The sequence below is a fragment of the Saccharomycopsis crataegensis genome (assembly GCF_037102585.1).
Source record: "Saccharomycopsis crataegensis DNA, jcf7180000000072, whole genome shotgun sequence".
Classification (NCBI taxonomy): Eukaryota; Fungi; Ascomycota; class Saccharomycetes; order Ascoideales; family Saccharomycopsidaceae; genus Saccharomycopsis; species Saccharomycopsis crataegensis.
In genome coordinates this window covers 711874-730970 of record NW_027043819.1, presented here as the reverse complement: position 1 = coordinate 730970, position 19097 = coordinate 711874, and the positions used below count along the sequence as shown (strand labels likewise).

General features: G+C 37.1%; 9 protein-coding genes across 9 annotated transcripts; 5 read left to right on the top strand and 4 right to left on the bottom strand. All coding sequences in view use genetic code 12, as the record gives it.

Annotated features, from left to right (window-relative positions):
- Positions 1–211: 211 nt before the first annotated feature.
- DASC09_003140 (uncharacterized protein) lies at positions 212–4087 on the top strand (the record flags this gene model as incomplete). The annotated part of the gene is made up of 1 exon (XM_064993917.1): positions 212–4087. The coding sequence occupies one exon, from the start codon at positions 212–214 to the stop codon at positions 4085–4087; it is 3876 nt and encodes a 1291-aa protein (XP_064849989.1).
- Positions 4088–4931: 844 nt separating this feature from the next.
- DASC09_003130 (uncharacterized protein) lies at positions 4932–5489 on the top strand (the record flags this gene model as incomplete). Its single annotated transcript, XM_064993916.1, has 1 exon — positions 4932–5489. The coding sequence occupies one exon, from the start codon at positions 4932–4934 to the stop codon at positions 5487–5489; it is 558 nt and encodes a 185-aa protein (XP_064849988.1).
- Positions 5490–6214: 725 nt separating this feature from the next.
- DASC09_003120 (uncharacterized protein) lies at positions 6215–7222 on the bottom strand (the record flags this gene model as incomplete). The annotated part of the gene is made up of 1 exon (XM_064993915.1): positions 6215–7222. One exon carries the CDS (start codon positions 7220–7222, stop codon positions 6215–6217), a length of 1008 nt encoding a protein of 335 aa, XP_064849987.1.
- A 1378-nt stretch (positions 7223–8600) lies between these two features.
- DASC09_003110 (uncharacterized protein) lies at positions 8601–8900 on the bottom strand (the record flags this gene model as incomplete). The annotated part of the gene is made up of 1 exon (XM_064993914.1): positions 8601–8900. One exon carries the CDS (start codon positions 8898–8900, stop codon positions 8601–8603), a length of 300 nt encoding a protein of 99 aa, XP_064849986.1.
- Positions 8901–9662: 762 nt separating this feature from the next.
- DASC09_003100 (uncharacterized protein) lies at positions 9663–10313 on the bottom strand (the record flags this gene model as incomplete). The annotated part of the gene is made up of 1 exon (XM_064993913.1): positions 9663–10313. One exon carries the CDS (start codon positions 10311–10313, stop codon positions 9663–9665), a length of 651 nt encoding a protein of 216 aa, XP_064849985.1.
- Positions 10314–11138: 825 nt separating this feature from the next.
- On the top strand, positions 11139–13409 carry TSR1 (small subunit rRNA maturation protein TSR1; the record flags this gene model as incomplete). The annotated part of the gene is made up of 1 exon (XM_064993912.1): positions 11139–13409. One exon carries the CDS (start codon positions 11139–11141, stop codon positions 13407–13409), a length of 2271 nt encoding a protein of 756 aa, XP_064849984.1.
- A 374-nt stretch (positions 13410–13783) lies between these two features.
- DASC09_003080 (NADP-dependent isocitrate dehydrogenase) lies at positions 13784–15106 on the top strand (the record flags this gene model as incomplete). The annotated part of the gene is made up of 1 exon (XM_064993911.1): positions 13784–15106. The coding sequence occupies one exon, from the start codon at positions 13784–13786 to the stop codon at positions 15104–15106; it is 1323 nt and encodes a 440-aa protein (XP_064849983.1).
- Positions 15107–15505: 399 nt separating this feature from the next.
- Positions 15506–15961, bottom strand: HCH1 (Hch1p; the record flags this gene model as incomplete). Its single annotated transcript, XM_064993910.1, has 1 exon — positions 15506–15961. The coding sequence occupies one exon, from the start codon at positions 15959–15961 to the stop codon at positions 15506–15508; it is 456 nt and encodes a 151-aa protein (XP_064849982.1).
- Positions 15962–17974: 2013 nt separating this feature from the next.
- On the top strand, positions 17975–18769 carry COX11 (Cox11p; the record flags this gene model as incomplete). The annotated part of the gene is made up of 1 exon (XM_064993909.1): positions 17975–18769. The coding sequence occupies one exon, from the start codon at positions 17975–17977 to the stop codon at positions 18767–18769; it is 795 nt and encodes a 264-aa protein (XP_064849981.1).
- Positions 18770–19097: the final 328 nt, after the last annotated feature.

Below are 19097 nucleotides of genomic sequence, written 5' to 3'. Positions count from 1 at the left end.
TTTTTTTTTTATCAGGTATTCTTCCTTTTGTTAATTATTCTTGGAGTTTGCTGCTTGACAAACTAACTATGTAAGTACCTCCGATTGGGAACACGCATAGACAGGTACCCTTTTTTTTCCCCATCCCAAAAAAAAATAAAAAAATAAGGAACCTGGCAAATAACACATCTCTTGCAATTTTCCAACAATAACACAATTCGCACAATTCAAAATGGATTTCAATACCAATTTAAACGATTTGTCTGATCGTGCAAAGGATGTTGACCCTGATATTCGGTTCATGGCTGTCAGCGACATTGATAAGATGCTCTGTGGCCACAAAAATCAATTGGCGAGCAACAGCTACAAATTGAAGAATGTCGCCATTTTGTTATGTCAATTATTGCAAGATTCTAACCCAGATGTCCAAAATCAAGCGGTCAAAACATTTCAATCTCTTGGGGCTGTATTTAATGAATCCCATATTCATTTGCTTGATGTCACTATCGGTACTGTTTTTGACATGGTTCAAAAAGACCAAAGCACAAGAAAAGATAATGAAATGGTGATGGCAAGCTCCAATTATACTATGGCGTTAAGATATTTCATCCAGAATTTGAATTATTCGAAACAGAGTGCTGCTGAAGCAGTTGTTAGCAGAATCTTCCCATCTATTGTCAATAATCATACCCAAGTAATCCAATCATTGGATTACATTGAGATTTTGTCTGATTTGATTAAATATAATGGCTTTGCGCTTGATGGTCCTAGAATTAAACAAGCATTGATCTTGTTGATTAACTCCTCATATAAATGTTACGGTATTTTGAGTACTAAGTCAATCAGTACCCTTTCTTTGTTGATGAGCTACTCCACAACTGCTGCCCAGGCTGAAAATATTGTGGACCGGGCTTTCTTGGACGCTGGAGGAATACAATCTATCAACCCAAGTTTAGATCAATTCCAGCTTGAAACTGTCAGATTGAATATAATGCTTAACCTCAGCAAGACCAAAAATTCTGAGAAATTTGTTTCAAGATTTGATTCCATCTTTGAGGTTTTAAAAGATGACTTATTCTTGGATAGGTTTGAAGATGTTGAAATGGATGACGAAGATAATGAAATCAATGATGATATAGCGAAATTTGATGAACTTAGAGATGTTTCCTTAAGTTGCATTGAGAACCTTCTCAGCTTATTTTATAAGAACTTTAATAACCACAATGAGAGCATCTTAGCCATCACCAAGCTTTTTTTAAAGTATGATCCATTCAATTTTGGGGATGATGATGACGAGGAGGAGGAGGCTGATACTATGGATGAAGACGAAGATGAAATCGATTTCTCTGATGATGATGAGTATGAAGATGATGGCGGTAATGATGATATCAGTTGGAGATTGAGAAAACAGTCAGCTAAATTGATTGGCATTTTGGTGAAAAAGTCCAGGGGTGTAATTTTACATGCTTTGTTTGATGAGCGTCACTTTGATTTGTTAGTTACCAAATTGAATGATAGTAATGATCTTGTCGTGAGTGAAGTTTTGTGTACCTTAACCATTATTATTCAACAAATTCATGAGCTTGGAGATTCTGATAAAGAGCTTTATGGAAAACTAATCAACAAGCTTGAGTATGTGGTTAAGTCAATCACCAAGAACTTGGCCAAATCCAAGAATGTTAATTCGTTGAACAATTACTTGAGTTTTGTATCCAAACTACTTGACGTTTCCAAATCTTATTTCACTTCAAACTTTATCTTGTCGATTTTATCCGCCATTCAGTCATTCAAGGCCTCCAGCGCTTCTAATTTCCAGCTTGATACTGATTTAATTGATCTCTATACTGGTCTTTTCCAGCAACACAACTTGGTTGGCTTGAAATCTAAATTAGACTCTATTATTTCCGACTTGGTGGTCGGGATATCTAGTAACGCTCGTAATGCTTCATTGGCTTCCATTAACTCCTCGATATATTTGGTTCAAAATATGACAAAGCATCATATTGATTACTCAGAATTTCCAAGCTTCAACTCGGTTTTATCCTTGGCTATCGAAAAATCAGGCTCAAAGAAATTCGATTCAGAATTAAGAGAAAAATGTTCCACATTTCTAATTGCAGTTTATAAGGGGTTTAGATTGGATGATTCAAGTATTTCGGAACAAATTTTGGCTGTCATAAAAACAAATTTGACTTATGATTCTTTAAGCGAACCTACTCTTGTCAGTATTGGTAAATTATTTGGTTTTGATGTTACTGTGAATGATATCCCTCTGTATTGGTTGGTCGAAGTTATTGACATATCGTTGAAATTTATTTCCAGCAATAATCAAGTAAATCAACCGAGTCTCCATAAAGAGGCATTAGAATTGATTGTTAAAATTATCAAGAGCTCTCAACTTGAAAATAAGTTGGATCATGACATTTACGTGAGGATTATTGAATCCTTAATACTGAAACAGTTTATCGACATCAAACAATATGAAAATAAATTGCTTGCTATTGGAATTTTGCTATCAAAGATTACTCAGTGCAATATTTCACTAGTGGAACAAATTGTGATGTTAATTCAAGACGGTATTTCTTCAAAGATTGAAGATGACTACCCATTAATTTTGATCACCAAGCACCTTACTCACAAAGTAGATGGTGAGAAACTATACGATGAATTATTTAATAAGGACTCTTTTGATAAGCCTATATTGTCCCCAGCCATCTTGTCTACAGTGGTTGTTGAAAGTCACTTACATCACAAAATTGCGGAATTTGAGAAATTATTGATGTGTGGAGTGAGCGATGAAAAGCAATTGATTTTTATTTTGAATTTCTTGGGTAATGTTTCGAAGTTTAAGAAATTGGAAATTGAGTTGAGTGTTTTCCTCGAATTGCTCAGAACTTATCAAAGCAATGAAACCGTCAAATTGACAATTGCTGGGAACATTGGGAAGTTCATTTCTAGAGACATTAATTCATACTTACCACATATTCTCAAGAGCTTGAAAAGCGCTAGTGAAAATGAAGCCGAAGAAACTAAGTCTTTAAGATATTGCTTATTATTAGCTCTCAGACAAGAATTGGACATTAAGTATCGTGATTTTGAGCATAACAGACTTAATTCCAAGGCTCATAATAATATTGTTAATGAGTCCAGTGCTTCAAGTATTTGGAAAGTGGTGGAGGAAATTGAGTCAAAGGAGGAATTGAGCGTGACTGAGTTAGGAGTTGCTTCTGAGATTTTGACCCTCATTGTATTAGCTAGAGAAGATTTCATTGGCAATTTCCAAAGATATTTGGATGCCGAAGAAGCTCAATGGAATTACTTGTCGATGAACTATTTATTACTTAGTGCTATCAAGCAATTAATCAGTCAAGAATATTTCAGTGATGACACCAAGAAGCAATTCTTGAGGGGCGATAACTTTGTGAGGTTCGTAAACCTGTGCTTGAATTCCAGTTCTCTTGATCTCAAACAGATGTCATTGAACTTACTATTGAGTGTTTTCCGGATTGATTTTGATGAATACTTTAATCGCAGAATCATTCAAACCAATATTTTGATGAATATTTTGGTCGAATTGAAACCAAGAACTGAGTTCATTAAAAAAATTCAAATTGGTCCATTTAAAACAAAGATTGATGATGGGATTGAGTTGAGAAAGTCAGTGTATGAATTACTTTTTGCTATTTTGGGCAATGATTTGTTTATTAAATCTATTGGTGAAGATGCAGCTAACTCCAGCAAAGGAATGCTCGAGTCGATATTGCAAAATATTGTCGATTTTGGATTGAAGGATATCAGTGAAATCATTTTGATTGCCAACTTGATGATCCAGAATATTTTGAAAATATCCAAATATGCGATTTTCGCCGATCCTGCGGTGTTTGACAATTTCATGACCAGAAGCAATAAGTTATTGAACAAGAAGTTGAATGACAAGTCTACCAAGCAGCAAGTGGAAGAACAAAAGGAAAGCGTGAAATATATGAGCAAGACCATCAAGCAATTGGACTCGATTATTGAACATGCTGATTCTGATGAGGTGAGTGGCACATTGGTCGGTAAGTGGAGGGAATTTGAACGGGACAATGTTCAAGCGTTCCAAGTTTAACGTTACAGAAATGCGAAGAACAAATATCTACATATGTACAAATAAATGGAAAATTTTTGCTGGAATATTCAGAGACGTAAAAATCACCGTATTTTCTACAATTGCACAATTTAACTATTATAACTGAACCTTGTTTTTATATTTCTTGATGCTTCACATATAGATATTATTTACATCCCCAACTTTCCTCATTGAACCCATGATAAATTACGCATTCTTTTGTTTGTTTCATGTACTTCTCAATTTTCATTATATCCAGCATCCTCATGTCCTTATCAAACCTATTGTTGGTGGTGTTACCAAAGATTTCCCACCAACTTTGACAACAATCCCGAGGGCAGTCCCGAGGGCACTGTCCGCCTATTTCACGTGATTTTTGGCTTAACATTTTTTTTAAAACGTCCCTCATCTCGGTGGTATCCACCCGGGGGAGGAACCGCCCAACATGCAGGAGGATATTACCATGGATACATTATCTTCTGGTAGGTGGTAATTGATATAACATTATTATGATATTATATGTATATATATATATATATATCTTTGGAGCTGTCACTTCATGTACAATTTACTTCTGCCTTTCTATTGTAACGCCATACTCTACCAAGACTCTCGATTATTATTAGGATATTCCAACTATATACACTCTTTATAACCACTATATCTGTCCTAATAAACCAATCAGTCATTTCCCCACACACATACAGATCCACCCATTAACAAATTCATTCATAGGCTCATCAATTGTTTCATTTATTTCTTGATTCGCTTATTCGTATATTCATTCATTCGTACTTTAGAAAATAGGAAAAACAAATATCACCACTCTATCAAAGTTTCAGAAATGCTCTCCAGATCACTCTTATTCACCAGTTTATCGGCAATTTCTGTCATTGCCAGTCCAATTACCCTTACTTCTACCTCTGCAAGCTCCACCACAACTCAAACCATTATCACTACCATCACCAGAAGTGGGATTTCTGGTACGGTTACCCAATATCCAGCATCGACCACCACCACCACCTCCTCCTCCTCCTCCTCCTCCTCCTCTTCTTCTTCTAGTAGCAAATCTTCTGTTGCTGCAACCACTTCTTCCACCAGCACCAAGGCTACCTCGGTCACTAAACTTGTGACTTCCGCCAATAACAAAGCAGTTATTGAAGCTGATGAAGACCCAAAAACCTCCGCTAGCAATAGTACCATTACCTCCTCTTCCTCCTTGAGCACTGTTAGTGTGAGTCGTGTTGCAGCCATTCCAACAAAGGATGTCTCTTCTTCGAGTTCCAACAGCACTTCAACTAGCACAAAGCATTCCAAAGGTGATGCAATGGGCAGATACGTCGGGGCTAACCAGGGATTAATCGTTGCTGTATTAGCAATGGCTGGAGCTTATTTGGTTTAGAATTTTGGAGTCAAAAAATTGATGACGAGAAAATAAACCAAACAAAAAAATTGGTGAGAAACTCAATTAATCAAAAAGAAAAATAGAATATACTAGAATTAGAAAAATTGTTTCCTATCCTTCCTTCCTTCCTTCCTTTCAGTTCAATCTTCGATAGTTCAACTTCATACTGTATTACTTCTTTTCCATTTTCCTTATTATACATTCATTATGATGTATTTTCTTATAAAAGTTTTATTATTATTGTAATTATTATTATTTTCAGCAAAATTTTTTTTGCTGCTATATGCTCCCATAGTTATTTAAGTTCAATTCTTATTATGTATTAGCTATAATTTTTTACTTTTTATTGTTGTATCTTTTGTTTCATGTGTAATATAGATTATTTCCTCATGACACAGGCAATATTTTTTGTAGTTAGAAAAGAAAAGAAAAAAAAAAGGTTGATTTGCCTTTTCTTGTCATACATATATCAATAAGATCGGCCCTGTTAATTGCAGTTGTGCATGATCTGGTGTTATTGTTCTTCTGATACGTTTATTTTTTGAAAAATTCCCTTACCATTCTTGTTGATTTCAGATTACACAAACGAAGCCCACGAAACTGCATATAAATATTTTTGAGCATATAAAAAGGAAAAGAATAAAAAACCCGAAAAATAAAAAACCAATACCCGCAAACTAATACAAAATAGCTTAGATCCTGAATACTCTCGTAACAAATCCTTATTGACGCAAGTGAAATTTCTTATAATTTTCATGATCGAAAACATGTCTTGAAAAATCCCCTTTTTGGGCCGTATCAATTTTTATATCATTAAATTGCCCCTCTAGCTTACTCGATCCACTATCCAGCTCTTCAGCCTTTTGGATTTTTTCCCCAAAAATTTTCAAACTTTGATCATCTCCTTCAGTACTCTCGTCACTAACTGACATGAGCAACCCATTTTTTTTATCAGTGGTGTCTGCAATTGGAAACAGCCCCGGCATTACACTATTCTTTTTTGATGATGTTTTATCTTTAGGAGACAATGGATCCTCGGCTGGATGCTGATAACGCGAATGTAGTTCTTGAAGATGATTGTGGAGTATATGTTCATGACGATGGTGGTGATGGTATCCGCGATTTTTCCACCGAGAATATAACCCACTGAAGTTCATCAAGTCTCTCTTTTGGTCCTGTAATGACTGGCTGGATTTTGGAGCATTGGCAGTCCTTTCCTCTGCTTCGATAACATCACTTTTGTCCTCAGTGATTGGAATACTACCATCAAAAGATTTTCGGGAATTTTTTGGGCTGTCACCATCGTTATCATCGTCACCAGTACTACTGCAATTGCTAGTCAAACTATTGCGACGTTCCAACGCCTTCTGGTAGCAACAGGTGGCGCTGCCTTTTCTTTCAATATTTTGTTGTAATTGGGGAGGGATGGTGCTTTCAAGAGATTTACCGGGATCGAAATCTTCACTGGCTTGACGATCTTGATAACCATAATTGTTGTTGCTGTGGTGGTGAATATGGCTGAAAGGAGAAAAACTCATAAACTCTGGGGTCCTGACTGGTCTGATCATTTCCTCGGTATCACTAACATTTGGTACCCGCAACTTTTTGTCGTTTGCTTCATCTATGTTATAGCTTCTTTTTGGTTGTTGGGAAGAAGATAACAAGGAAGGTTTAGGAGACCGTGAGTTCGAGTGCAATGGAACAGGTGATTTGATATTAATGTTTGACATTGTCAACGCTTATTACTGTCATAAAAAGGATAATAACAAATATATACAAAACTTGAGCAATAATTTTTTTTTTTTATTTACAGAATTGAAAATATTCTATTAAGATTTTGTCACCACACTCTCAGGTGGAGCCACAAACATTAAAATTGCTACTTTTTTGTACAAACTTTAGTATAGAGAGTCACTTGATTTCCCTCATTGCCGTGAATGCAACTGGAAAAAAAAACAATCTCAGTATATTATTTATATTGATTGGTTTATTAATTTTATCGCAACATATCACATTGCTGGGGTGGTTATTGTGTAATTCTTAATATTGTCAATTGTTGTTTAATGGCATGGGCGACGGTGCTGGTTTTTGTACATTTGCGTAACAGTTTACCGTGTTGAAAGGTATCACAAAAGTAGATGTCTTTCAGAATATTGTAAATTAACGAGAAGAACAACAGGAAAACCGATAATAATTCAATAATAATACTCTCTTAAAAATTATACATATATATATATATATATATCATAGATTTATCGGAAATTAAGTAAGCTGATTCAATTGACCAAAAGGAATCTTTACAATTACATTTATATGTTCTTATCAACGATGAATGAGTCCCATATATATTCAGAGCATTAGGATCTTTAAGAGCAAAATGAACTATTCACGGGCGAATGAGACGAGGAAAGAGCGATAATATCATTTTTGCTTTTACAATTTTTCAGAGGAAATCAGAACTGCACTCGAGAAATATTCCACTGTTCCACAATACATAACCATTGTTGGGTTGAAAAGAATTATGATCTATATTTCTTCAGGATAAAAAAATAAATGTTCTTTTCCATGTGTAATTCCAGACTTCTATTTCCAAAAAACAAAAAATTAATGACAAAAGCTAAGCCAACTATAAAGAAAAAAAAAAAGAAAATTAGAGTCCACCAAAGATTAAAGAAAAAAGTAGTAATTTGAAACATCCTCACCATTTTATATATAACCTTAGAAGAACAAAAAAATAAATAAAAAGAACAAAGAAAAGTCGAAAATAATAATCTAAAAGAAGGTTACAACTATAAAAAGTACAAAAAAAAATAACAACAACTATACAACAAAAAAACATTTGAAAGTCATGACATGAAGTTATCTTCAAAATAATCATCCAATCACAAAAGTCAAGAAAATTGACATTAAATGATCGTCGACATACATATAAGTATTAGAATGAAAATAAAAAAAGGCCCACACGGATTCCACGGATTGAAAATGTTCTTTCAAATCCTCTTGTACCATCATTATCGCATCCACGTCGCCAGGATGGAAATTCAGACGACACATACTAAAAAAAAAAGAATGAAAATAAAAAAAAGCTTAGCAAACTGAACAAACTCCTCATAAGAAACCAAAAATCATCCCTAATCCAACCAACCCACCCATTTGGGCCGGAAATCCCATGTCGGCAAAGGCGTTTGGCGCATCACCTTTAGAAGAGCTCGAGCTGGTGGATGACGAGCCCGCAAGGAAATTACCTGATGGGACGGCGTTAGAAGTTTCAGTGAAGGTCATGAGTTCTGGGACAGAATATGATGAACCAGAGGTGCTGGAGACCGTAGAATTTGCACTAGAGGCATCAGCGGCATAAACCGCAACGGCGGAACAAAGGATTGATAAAAGAGCGGAAGTGGACTTCATTATTGCTATATTCCTTGAGGAAGGTCTTTTGTTTTCAAAAAAAAACAATAATCTAGAAATGGCTATTGGTTGTTCTACTCAGCCAGGCCGTAAAGTTTTTTCTATTCCAAAGCAAGATGGAAGAAGAAGAAATGATTGCTAGAGATTGTTAGTGCGATAATTTTGGTTTCAGCTTGTTTACTTTTTCCCGCCTAATCCACCGTGAAACACCCCCTGTCGACAACCAGGAAGAAAACTGGCCGTCAACTGTTTTAATTTTAACAGACGGTTACTTATTATTATTATTATCATCATAATTTTTATTGTTTATTTAAACCAAGAGACGATATATGATCAAGACGTCTAATAACATTGGGAATAATACCAACAATAGATTGACACACTGTCAAAGACTGTAAAGCAATTGCTAACAGCACCCACCCAGCACGAGATGAAAAAAAAGAAGGGAAGGGAAGTCACTGGATCTACCTGTTTGGCTGCAATTTTCCAGTTTTTACACAAGAAGTGCTGTATGTTCACACAAATTAAAAATCGTTATACTCGTAAAATCATCTATAAAAATCGATGTAAGTTCTAATCTTAAACACACTACCCCATTATAATAGGAGAGAATGAGACAGAAGGAAAGAGGGAAAAGGAGAAAGAGTTGTTATTGTCACAGAAACTCAAAATAGAAAGTACTATATAATATAATGCAACCAAGAGCAAGAAAAAAAAAATGCTCTTCGGAGTACAAGGAACATGCTCAATTATAGAGGAAATTTATAACAAAGCAAGGATGGAACCGGCCAAGATGGCGGAAAAGCCAGTAGTAGCCAAGCCGGCGGCAGCACCCGATCCAGTGGATGAAGCAGAGCTAGAGCTGTCAGAGCTAGCGCTGCTAGAACCAGAGGTAGAAGAGCTGCTGAGAGTAGAAGAGGAAGCAGAAGCAGAAGACCTATGGGTAGAAGAAGAGCCAGATCCAGAAGCAGAAGAGCTGTGGCTAGAGGAAGCAGAGGCTGTTGAGGAAGCAGAAGTGCTGGTAATCTTACTGTTGATGGAACTTTTTAAAGAGGCGGCATCAGAAGTAGCATGGGAGTAAGCACTAACAGCTCCACTGGTGATTTCACTAGCAAGAGTTCCGGCTTCACTGGTAATGTGAGAGGCAGCATTGGTGGCGACAGAGGCAGCACCGCTAGTGGCTTCAGAGAAAACAGAACCCAAAGTAGAGGTTACCCCAGGAAAAGCAGAGGTGACATCACTGGCAACATTGGTAGCAGCAGAGACGACACCGCTGGTAACATCACCGAAAACACTGGTGACGCCAGAGGCAGCGACAGTAGCCAAAGAAGCGAGAACACTAAGGCCATCTCTTTTTTCAACGGCAGCGGCGGAGGCGGAGGAAGCCAAGATTAAAACAGTGGAGTACTTCATTGCGATATTGAGGTTGAGTTGTTTTTTATTATTACTTTTGAGATATTAATGTGGTGAGAGCCAGTTATATATATATATATATATAAAGAAAGATCCCAGTGTGAAATTTCCAGGATTTATCAGAGGTGACACAACAGTACTTATATATATTTACTTGTATGTATGTATGTGACTGACGCGCATATACACAAAATAGGCGCAAAATGGAAGCTTCGGGAAAAGCAAAACAACGCGAGAGGGGCCGAGTAAAGGAGATGGATTAGTGGGAAACATACACACAATAGTGATGGTGAAAACACCCTGTAAGAGGCGGTATGGTAGTGTGGTATAAATATATAGAAACGTCACACATCTTGTTATTGTTATTATTTGTTCTGTACACCCACAGCAATCAATCGGTCCAGGCCCTGCCCAGCCATGCTGCGCATTTCTTGTTATTATTATATAGGGGCACAGGTATGCATCAACAACAATTGGGGTTTCTGACTATTTGGATGTCGGTACTAAGGTATGATACAACTGCAATTGTGATTGTTAGCAACATGGTATGCTCAATTATGTCAGTTGACACCCATAACACCACTTTTTCTCTTTCTTTTTGACAGTTCTAACGTTGTGGTTATCCCATACATGGGATACAAAACGTAAGAGGTCCCACACCCCTGTTTTCTTACCAGAAAAAAAAATCTTTTTTACCCGGCGTCATCGTTGGTGAAATTTTTTTTTTTTTTTTTTTTTTTTTGATTTACTCCTGTAATTCATATTATCATTATTCCATATATTCCTCCAAGGAATAAATATATATACATAAACTGAGTTACCAAAATGGTTTCCGGTCATTCCCATAGATCCACTGTTAAGAAATCTAAAAAACCATTCAAATCAAGACATGCTTCCAAGGGCCAAGTGAAGGCGCGTAACCAAGGGAAGGTTGAAAAAACCACTACTGGTCCTAAAAAGAAGCTTAGAGGGGCTAATAAATTGGAAAGAAAGAATTTTGCCGATCAGTTGAAAGAAAAAAAAGTATTACAAGCTTTGGAAAATCGTAAATTGTTCCAATCGGCCAGCGGGGTGCAAAAGATTGTGACAATCATCAGCTTGACCGATGATATTTCAGAAGAAGAAATCTTCCAAAAATTGATCGATAATGACATTGTCATTGAAGATAACAATAACAGTGAGATGATGGTTGAAAATACCGTACAAGACAAGGCCCCATTCATTAAAAACTTGAAGATTTCCAAATTTAAATCGAACTTCAAATTCATCATTCCTGACACATCAAACTTCTTGTCGATTCTCGACGCCAGTAGAGTTTCTGATTTCGTGATTTTCGGTCTTAGTGCCTCAAATGAGGTTGATACCGCCAAGGGAGAACAAATTATTAGAGCCATTGAGTTGCAAGGGATCAGCAATGTGATTTGTGTTGTGCCAAATATTGACAATGATTTAAAGGACAAGCAACAAAAGCAAGTGTTGGCATCGTTAACCAGTTATTTCACCCATTTCTTCCCTGGAGAAGACAAGATTTTCAACTTAAACAACTCTTCATCTTTGTCAAAATGTATACATACCCTCTGTAGCGTTATTCCAAAAGGGGTTACTTGGTTGAATAACCGTGGGTATGTGGTTGCCGAAAATATCAAATTCGACGACCAAGAATTGGTAATTGACGGTACCGTTAGAGGTAAAGGGTTCCACGTGAATCAAACCATTAATATTCCTAATGTTGGAGAATTCAAGGTGAAATTAATTGAAAAATTGAATAAGCATACTGGGGAAGTGACTGATGTGATTAGTGAAGAAATCATTCTTGAAAATGAAAGTATCGATGAATTGTCACCTCAAGATGGCGGTAATGACGATGAAATGTATATGGATGACGATGACATGATGAGCGATTACGATGATGATGATATGGTTGCCGACGATCTTGAAAAGAAAGATACCGCCGCCGCCACGATTCTTGATCCAAACGATGATGATTTTGACCCAGAAATTGAAGATGTGTTAAAGGGTAAAAACCAAGTGAGTATTGCCAACGATAACAACGATATTGAATTTAATGAAGATTATGACCACAATTCCCAGTTGGATCAATTTATGGAAGAATCGCGCAACCCAGGTTCCACCGAAGAATTCTACCTTGATCCAAAAGAATCTGCAGTGGAAAGATTGCACAAGTACAAGTTCTCAATCAAGGACATTACTGATCAAGATGAACAGCCACCAAAGGAATTGCAAGAAGCTTATGGCAACTTGTTGAATTTTAGAAGCTTCAAGAGATCAACACAACGTAACTTGAAAATTTTCAATGGTAAGACCCAAGTCACCATTGGAGAGTCGGTGAGACTTCACCTCGTAGCACATAACCTTGTCAACAGTAATACCGATCATATCACCTCAATGTTGAATAATTATCAAAGCCAACCAGTCGTGGTGTTTGGGCTTCTTTCACACGAAGAAAAGAAATCATTGGTTCATTTCTCATTCAAGACCTGGGAATCTTACGAGGATCCTGTCACTTCCAAGGACGATATTGTGGTGCAATATGGTTCTCGTCGTGAAGTGATCAAGCCAATGTACTCTGTGAACTCCAACAATAGCAACGGGAACGCTCACAAGTACTTAAAATTCAGCACCCCCGGCAACATCAACATCGCATCGGCAATCGTTCCTGCCTATTTTGGCCGGATTCCAGTGCTCTTCTTCAAGCCAAAGCAAGGCAACAACTCTCTGGGCTCCAATATCCTTTCTAACCTCGATCTTGAGCTCATTGGTTCTGGGTCGCTAGAATCCATAGACAACAGCCGGTCGATCGTCAAGCGTCGTCTTCTTGTTGGTCAACCATTCAAGATCCACAAGAAGGTCATAACTATCCGTTACATGTTCTTCAAGCCTGAGGATATCAGTCATTACGAAAGTGTGCCATTGTTCACCAAGTCCGGAAGCAGTGGCTGGATTAGAGAAAGTTTGGGTACCCATGGTTACTTCAAGACTAGTTTCAACAGAAAGTTGAGTGCCCAGGATTACGTCTACATGGCGTTGTACAAGAGGGTATGGCCAAAGGGTTCTACTCCATATATTGCTAATTGAGTTACACAAATCGTTGTGATTTATTTCATCGTCTTTGATATTTTATATTATGGTCTACATTAGGTATTTTATTTTGCATTAGCTTTAATAGACATTTTTACATGTACTGGATTTATTTTGTAACTGATGGTAGCGTATATTTTCGCTGATATAAGATAATAATACTATCTGCTTGGGGTGTCTCCTTATGCTTTTTTAGTCGAACTCCGATAGCGGGAAATTTTGACTCATATTTTTTTGCATACCGCTTGTAGAATTTCCTCCTTATAAATTGACATTGTATCATTGCCCATTCTGTTGTGTTTCTTCAAAACAGTATTCTCATTGAGTCATTAATATTACTATTATATATTTTAAAAAAATAACCTAAAGCAATGTTGAACAGAGCCGCCAGATCTGTGAATCACACGATCCCAAGATTTACCGCCCCAAAGGTATCGCTAGCAGCAAGCAGATACTACTCGACCATCAATGACAAAATCAAGGTGAAGAACCCTGTTGTCGAATTGGACGGGGATGAAATGACTCGTATTATCTGGTCCATCATCAAGGACAAGCTCATCAACCCATACTTGGACGTTGATTTGAAGTACTACGATTTGTCGATCCAAAACAGAGATGCCACCGATGATAAGGTCACCGTTGATTCGGCTCACGCTATTCAAAAGTATGGGGTCGGTGTCAAGTGTGCTACCATCACCCCAGATGAAGACAGAGTTAAAGAATTCGGGTTGAAGAAGATGTGGGTGTCGCCAAACGGTACTATCAGAAACATTTTGGGTGGTACGGTTTTTAGAGAACCAATTGTCATTGACAATATTCCTAGATTGGTCCAGGGCTGGGAAAAGCCTATTGTCATTGGTCGTCATGCCCATGGTGATCAATACAAGTCGACCAACGTGGTGATTCCTGGTGCTGGTAAATTGGAAATGTCCTTCACCCCTGCTAATGGTGGGGAAAAGACCACTTACAATGTGTTTGATTTCAAAGGTCCGGGGGTAGGTATGGCCATGTACAACACTGAAGAATCAATCGCTGGTTTTGCTCACTCGTCATTCAAGTTGGCATTGCAAAAACAATTGGACTTGAAATTTTCTAGTAAAAACACCATTTTGAAGAAATACGATGGGAGATTCAAGGATATTTTCCAAGACTTATACGATACTACTTACAAGGCTGAATTCGAAAAGCACGGTATCACTTATGAACACCGTTTAATCGATGACATGGTGGCGCAAATGATCAAGTCCAAGGGTGGTTACATCATGGCCCTCAAGAACTACGATGGTGATGTGATTTCCGACATTGTTGCCCAAGGTTTCGGTTCATTGGGTTTAATGACCTCTGCCTTGATGACTCCTGATGGCAAAGCTTTTGAATCTGAAGCTGCCCATGGTACTGTCACCAGACATTACAGAAAACACCAAAAGGGTGAAGAAACCTCCACTAACTCTATTGCCTCTATCTTTGCCTGGACTAAAGGTTTGCACCAAAGAGGTATCTTGGATGAAACTCCTGAAGTTGTTAAATTCGCCAACCATTTGGAAGATGCCACCATCGAATGTGTTAGAGACGATGGTGTCATGACCAAGGATTTGGCTTTGACTATGGGTAAGACTGGTAGAGATAGTTATGTCACCACTACCGAATTCTTGGATGCCGTTTCTGACAAGTTAAAATCAAAAGTTTCCAACTAGATGGAAAAAAAAAATTAATTGAGGTTTTTTGTATCTTATATAATAATGTGAACAATTCTGGCTTTATGTTTTTATTTATTGATCTTTCTTTATTTTAAGATACAATGAAATGTAATGATATTATCTGGCTAAATCTCTACGAAAAAGTATGCGATCGAAATTCAGACTGTATTAATGAAATGTTGATTGCTATTATATGATTTTCCAAACATACTCGTTTCTAGTTGAAACCAGGTCTACTTATGGTCTATATCATTACTCGCCTATATCTTTTCAAGTTTATTATGCTGTTGAGTTTCCATCTTTTGTGTTTTTTTGTTTGTTAGCATCATCCATTCACTCAAACTTCTTCTGTCTTTCTCTGTTTATTTCTCTACTGTCCTGTCCTCCTCCTTTAAATCAACTTTGATGCTGCAAATCTTTTCCATGTATCCCAATAACATCATCCTGATATTTCATCAATAGTTCAACGACCTTAGGGAAAACTTGCTTTCTCAAAATTGTTTTCTGCTCGATCGATAAGTCCTTATTCTTGATATCAAACTGATAATCATCTTCGTCCATATCGTGTATGAATTCCGGGATTTCTATCGAAGACTTGAACCCTGCATCTTCTTGTTGGTCCTTGGTAGCTTCGACGTCAAATACAATCTTCATATCGTAGATCACTATCGCTTTACCCTTTCTTTGACTGAGGTCAGAGTCCCCAGTGACAGAAGTCACGGTAGGGATCACGACACTAAAGTCCGAGGAGGTTGTGGTGATGGCGGTGAGTTTCTCGGTGATGTAGGTTTTCGACCATGGCAACACGTTTTTATCGACCCAGTGCCAATTGTTTGGATTATTAACAACCATTATTAACGGAAATTTTTATTGATATGCAAAGATACTAAATAACTTTATTTGAAATACAAAGCTGACTCTACCGAGAAATTGTGATCGCAAAGGCGGAAGAATATTCAAAATCATTGAAAGATTTTTTTTTTTTTGGTGAACCGCCGTTTCGCTTACAAATCATTTAGGTCATCGTGAAGGATGATATATGACCACAACAGAACCACAACAGAACCACTGAATATGAGCCTTTGGGGATTGATAAGCAAAAAAGTAAAGGAAAGAAGAAAGGAATACTATTGATATAGAGGACGATTGTAAAAAAATGAAAAAAAAATTACAATTTTTCTGTACGGGAGCTTTTCATCTTCAGGGATCCTCCGACCAAAAAACTTGTTGATCAACTTCTATTCTGTAGCATTGAGAAAGAGCTCTTCAAGATGAGCTAATTATAGACTTTTATTTTAATCATTTTATAAACGCTATTATAATAATATGACCTAAGCAAACTTTTCAGATGAGGTTCTTCCTTTGGTGTTTCATAGTGTAAGTCTTTCATGAGCCTGGTGTGACTTAGGACATTCGTGACTATGAGTTGATACCAATAACAGATATCATGTCAATAAGCCAAGCAAAAAGGGCAAGTTTGTTGAATCATCAGCAGATCTTTCCGATACTCAGAAATATAGGAGTTTGAGCCCAACTATTCCGGCAGCCAGCAGTGAAAAAATCAAAATCACGACTTGTTCCGGAAAGAAGATTGATGGATATGAGGAAAAATACACGATAGAAGTTAAAATGTAAATATTTTAAAGAAAATTTTGGTAAGGTTTTTTGGGTAATAGATTTTTAAGGATCTTCTGGTTCTTCAAAAGTGATAACAAGCATCTGGGTGGAGTAAATGGTTTCCTTCCAGCGATTGCACCACGTAGTAGATAATAGTACGTGATAGGTGAGTTTACTGAGAAAAATAGAAATTTTAACTTGGCGACAAACCCCAAGAAATATAAATAAATAAAAAAAAAGAACCCTCTTCTACCGATATTCGGGATAACATGTATATTCATCAGTCTCAATTTCAATTTCTCTCGTCATTTCACTTTTGGGAGTGTCGTTCCCATTTTGTAATTCCTTTTCAACGATTGAAAAAACATATTTGTGTAAAGATTTCACTACTGTACCATCTGACATCCATCATGTTTCCTGAGATGGCTATTGATCTAATTTTTCCTTATTCTGTTTATGGAAATGATACTGTATCCAACCCTTATTTATTTTTTGAATACTGTTAAGCATGATGGGGACAGATATTTATCATTATTTAAGTAGGCTCTCTCTCAAAAAAAAAAGAGAAAGAAAACACTGGACGCTATAGGTGGTAGAGACTTGGGCTTAAACCATAGGTCATATCCTCAACATTGTCTATCTATTCGCTATGTTTTTGATGATACTGAATATATGTTACAGTAGCAGATGTTTGAAGGAGTTCATTTCAATAGGAATGTATTGTGGAATCATCCATAATACATTATAATTTATCATATCAAACTCTGCTGCTTCAGTTACATTAAAGAAGAAATAGCAATGAAAAAATAAAACAATATTTATGAATTATTCAGCAAACCTCGAGGATTCATCTTTATTTTTACTGATGATCCTCATTTCATATAAAGAATAGGTATACTATCAGGTATGCATGCCCATCCATATGCATTTCTCTATGAACTTTTGGTAGTAACTGAAGCAAATTAGGGGCTTTGGTTTGAATAATTTTTTTTTGTTAAGCTATTTATCGATGTCATATTATATTTTATCCTTTTTTTTTTTTTTTAGAGAAAAATCCTTTTAAAGAAATTTTTTGCAATGATTTGGAATAACCCATCTTGACTTGTCAGTATGCACGCAGAAATTTTCAAAAAAAAGCGAAATTGAGAAAAACGCTCACACACACATACCAAACACCTTATCAATATCAACCAACAAAAGCTGATCTGGCATCAACTTAAATAGAAAACCCGTCATTAAACGATAGATATGCTTGCTTGGAAACTCTTTGGGGGTCGTACCCAACTAAAAAACACCCTGATCCAACCCACCAGAAGATGGTTTCAATCGTTGAACAATAGCATTAAACAAGATCTTAAACCAAACACCAAAAACACCCAGAAATTCACTAAAGAAGAGTTGCTCGAGTACATGCACGCAAAGAGAAGAGAAAATTCGTCTCACAGAACCAGGTCGACAATCAATTATGCTCTTAGTTTAGGTATTGGATTCATCACGTTGGCGTACGCTGCGGTTCCGTTATACAGAGCGCTTTGTTCAAGAACTGGTTATGGGGGTACTCCAATCACCGATCAAAGAAAATTCACCAATGATAAGTTGATCCCGGTAGACACCGATAAAAGAATCCGTATTGCCTTCACTGCAGAAACTTCTGCGATCTTGCCTTGGAAGTTCACCCCGCAACAGCGAGAAGTATACCTTGTACCAGGGGAGACTGCTTTGGCGTTCTACAAGGCCCGTAACAATTCAAACAAGGACATTGTTGGGATGGCTACTTATTCTGTCACCCCAGGGGAGGCAGCTCCGTACTTCAACAAGATTCAATGTTTCTGTTTCGAAGAGCAAAAGTTGTTGGCAGGAGAAGAGGTCGACATGCCTGTTTTCTTCTTCATCGATCCAGACTTTGCCAAAGATCCTGCTATGAGAAACATTGATGATATTGTGTTGCATTACACTTTCTTCAAAGCGCATTATGACAGAAACAACGAGTCTTTGGCGGTGGAGAACGTTGTTGATCCTAACGCGAAAGCGCTCAGTCTATGATGTGGCTAATTGACTTAGACAAATCCTGTACATAAATATATACAATATATATATTATAATACTACTGGTATTATATGATTATAAAGTCTACTACCCGTGCACCACCCTCACCAGTGCAAACACCCGGACACATAGAGACACACACCAATTCTGAGGGTCCTTTCTCCTCCTTCTGGTTTGCAGCCCCTGGGGGGAAATCTGTAACAGTCCTTGAACGTGTTAATAATAATTAGCTGTTTTCTTCACCCACCATCCTCTCTCTATTAGTAGATCAAACATCAACTTCCTTGAAATCACAAAACCCCAAATAGGTTGTCTCGTCACTCTC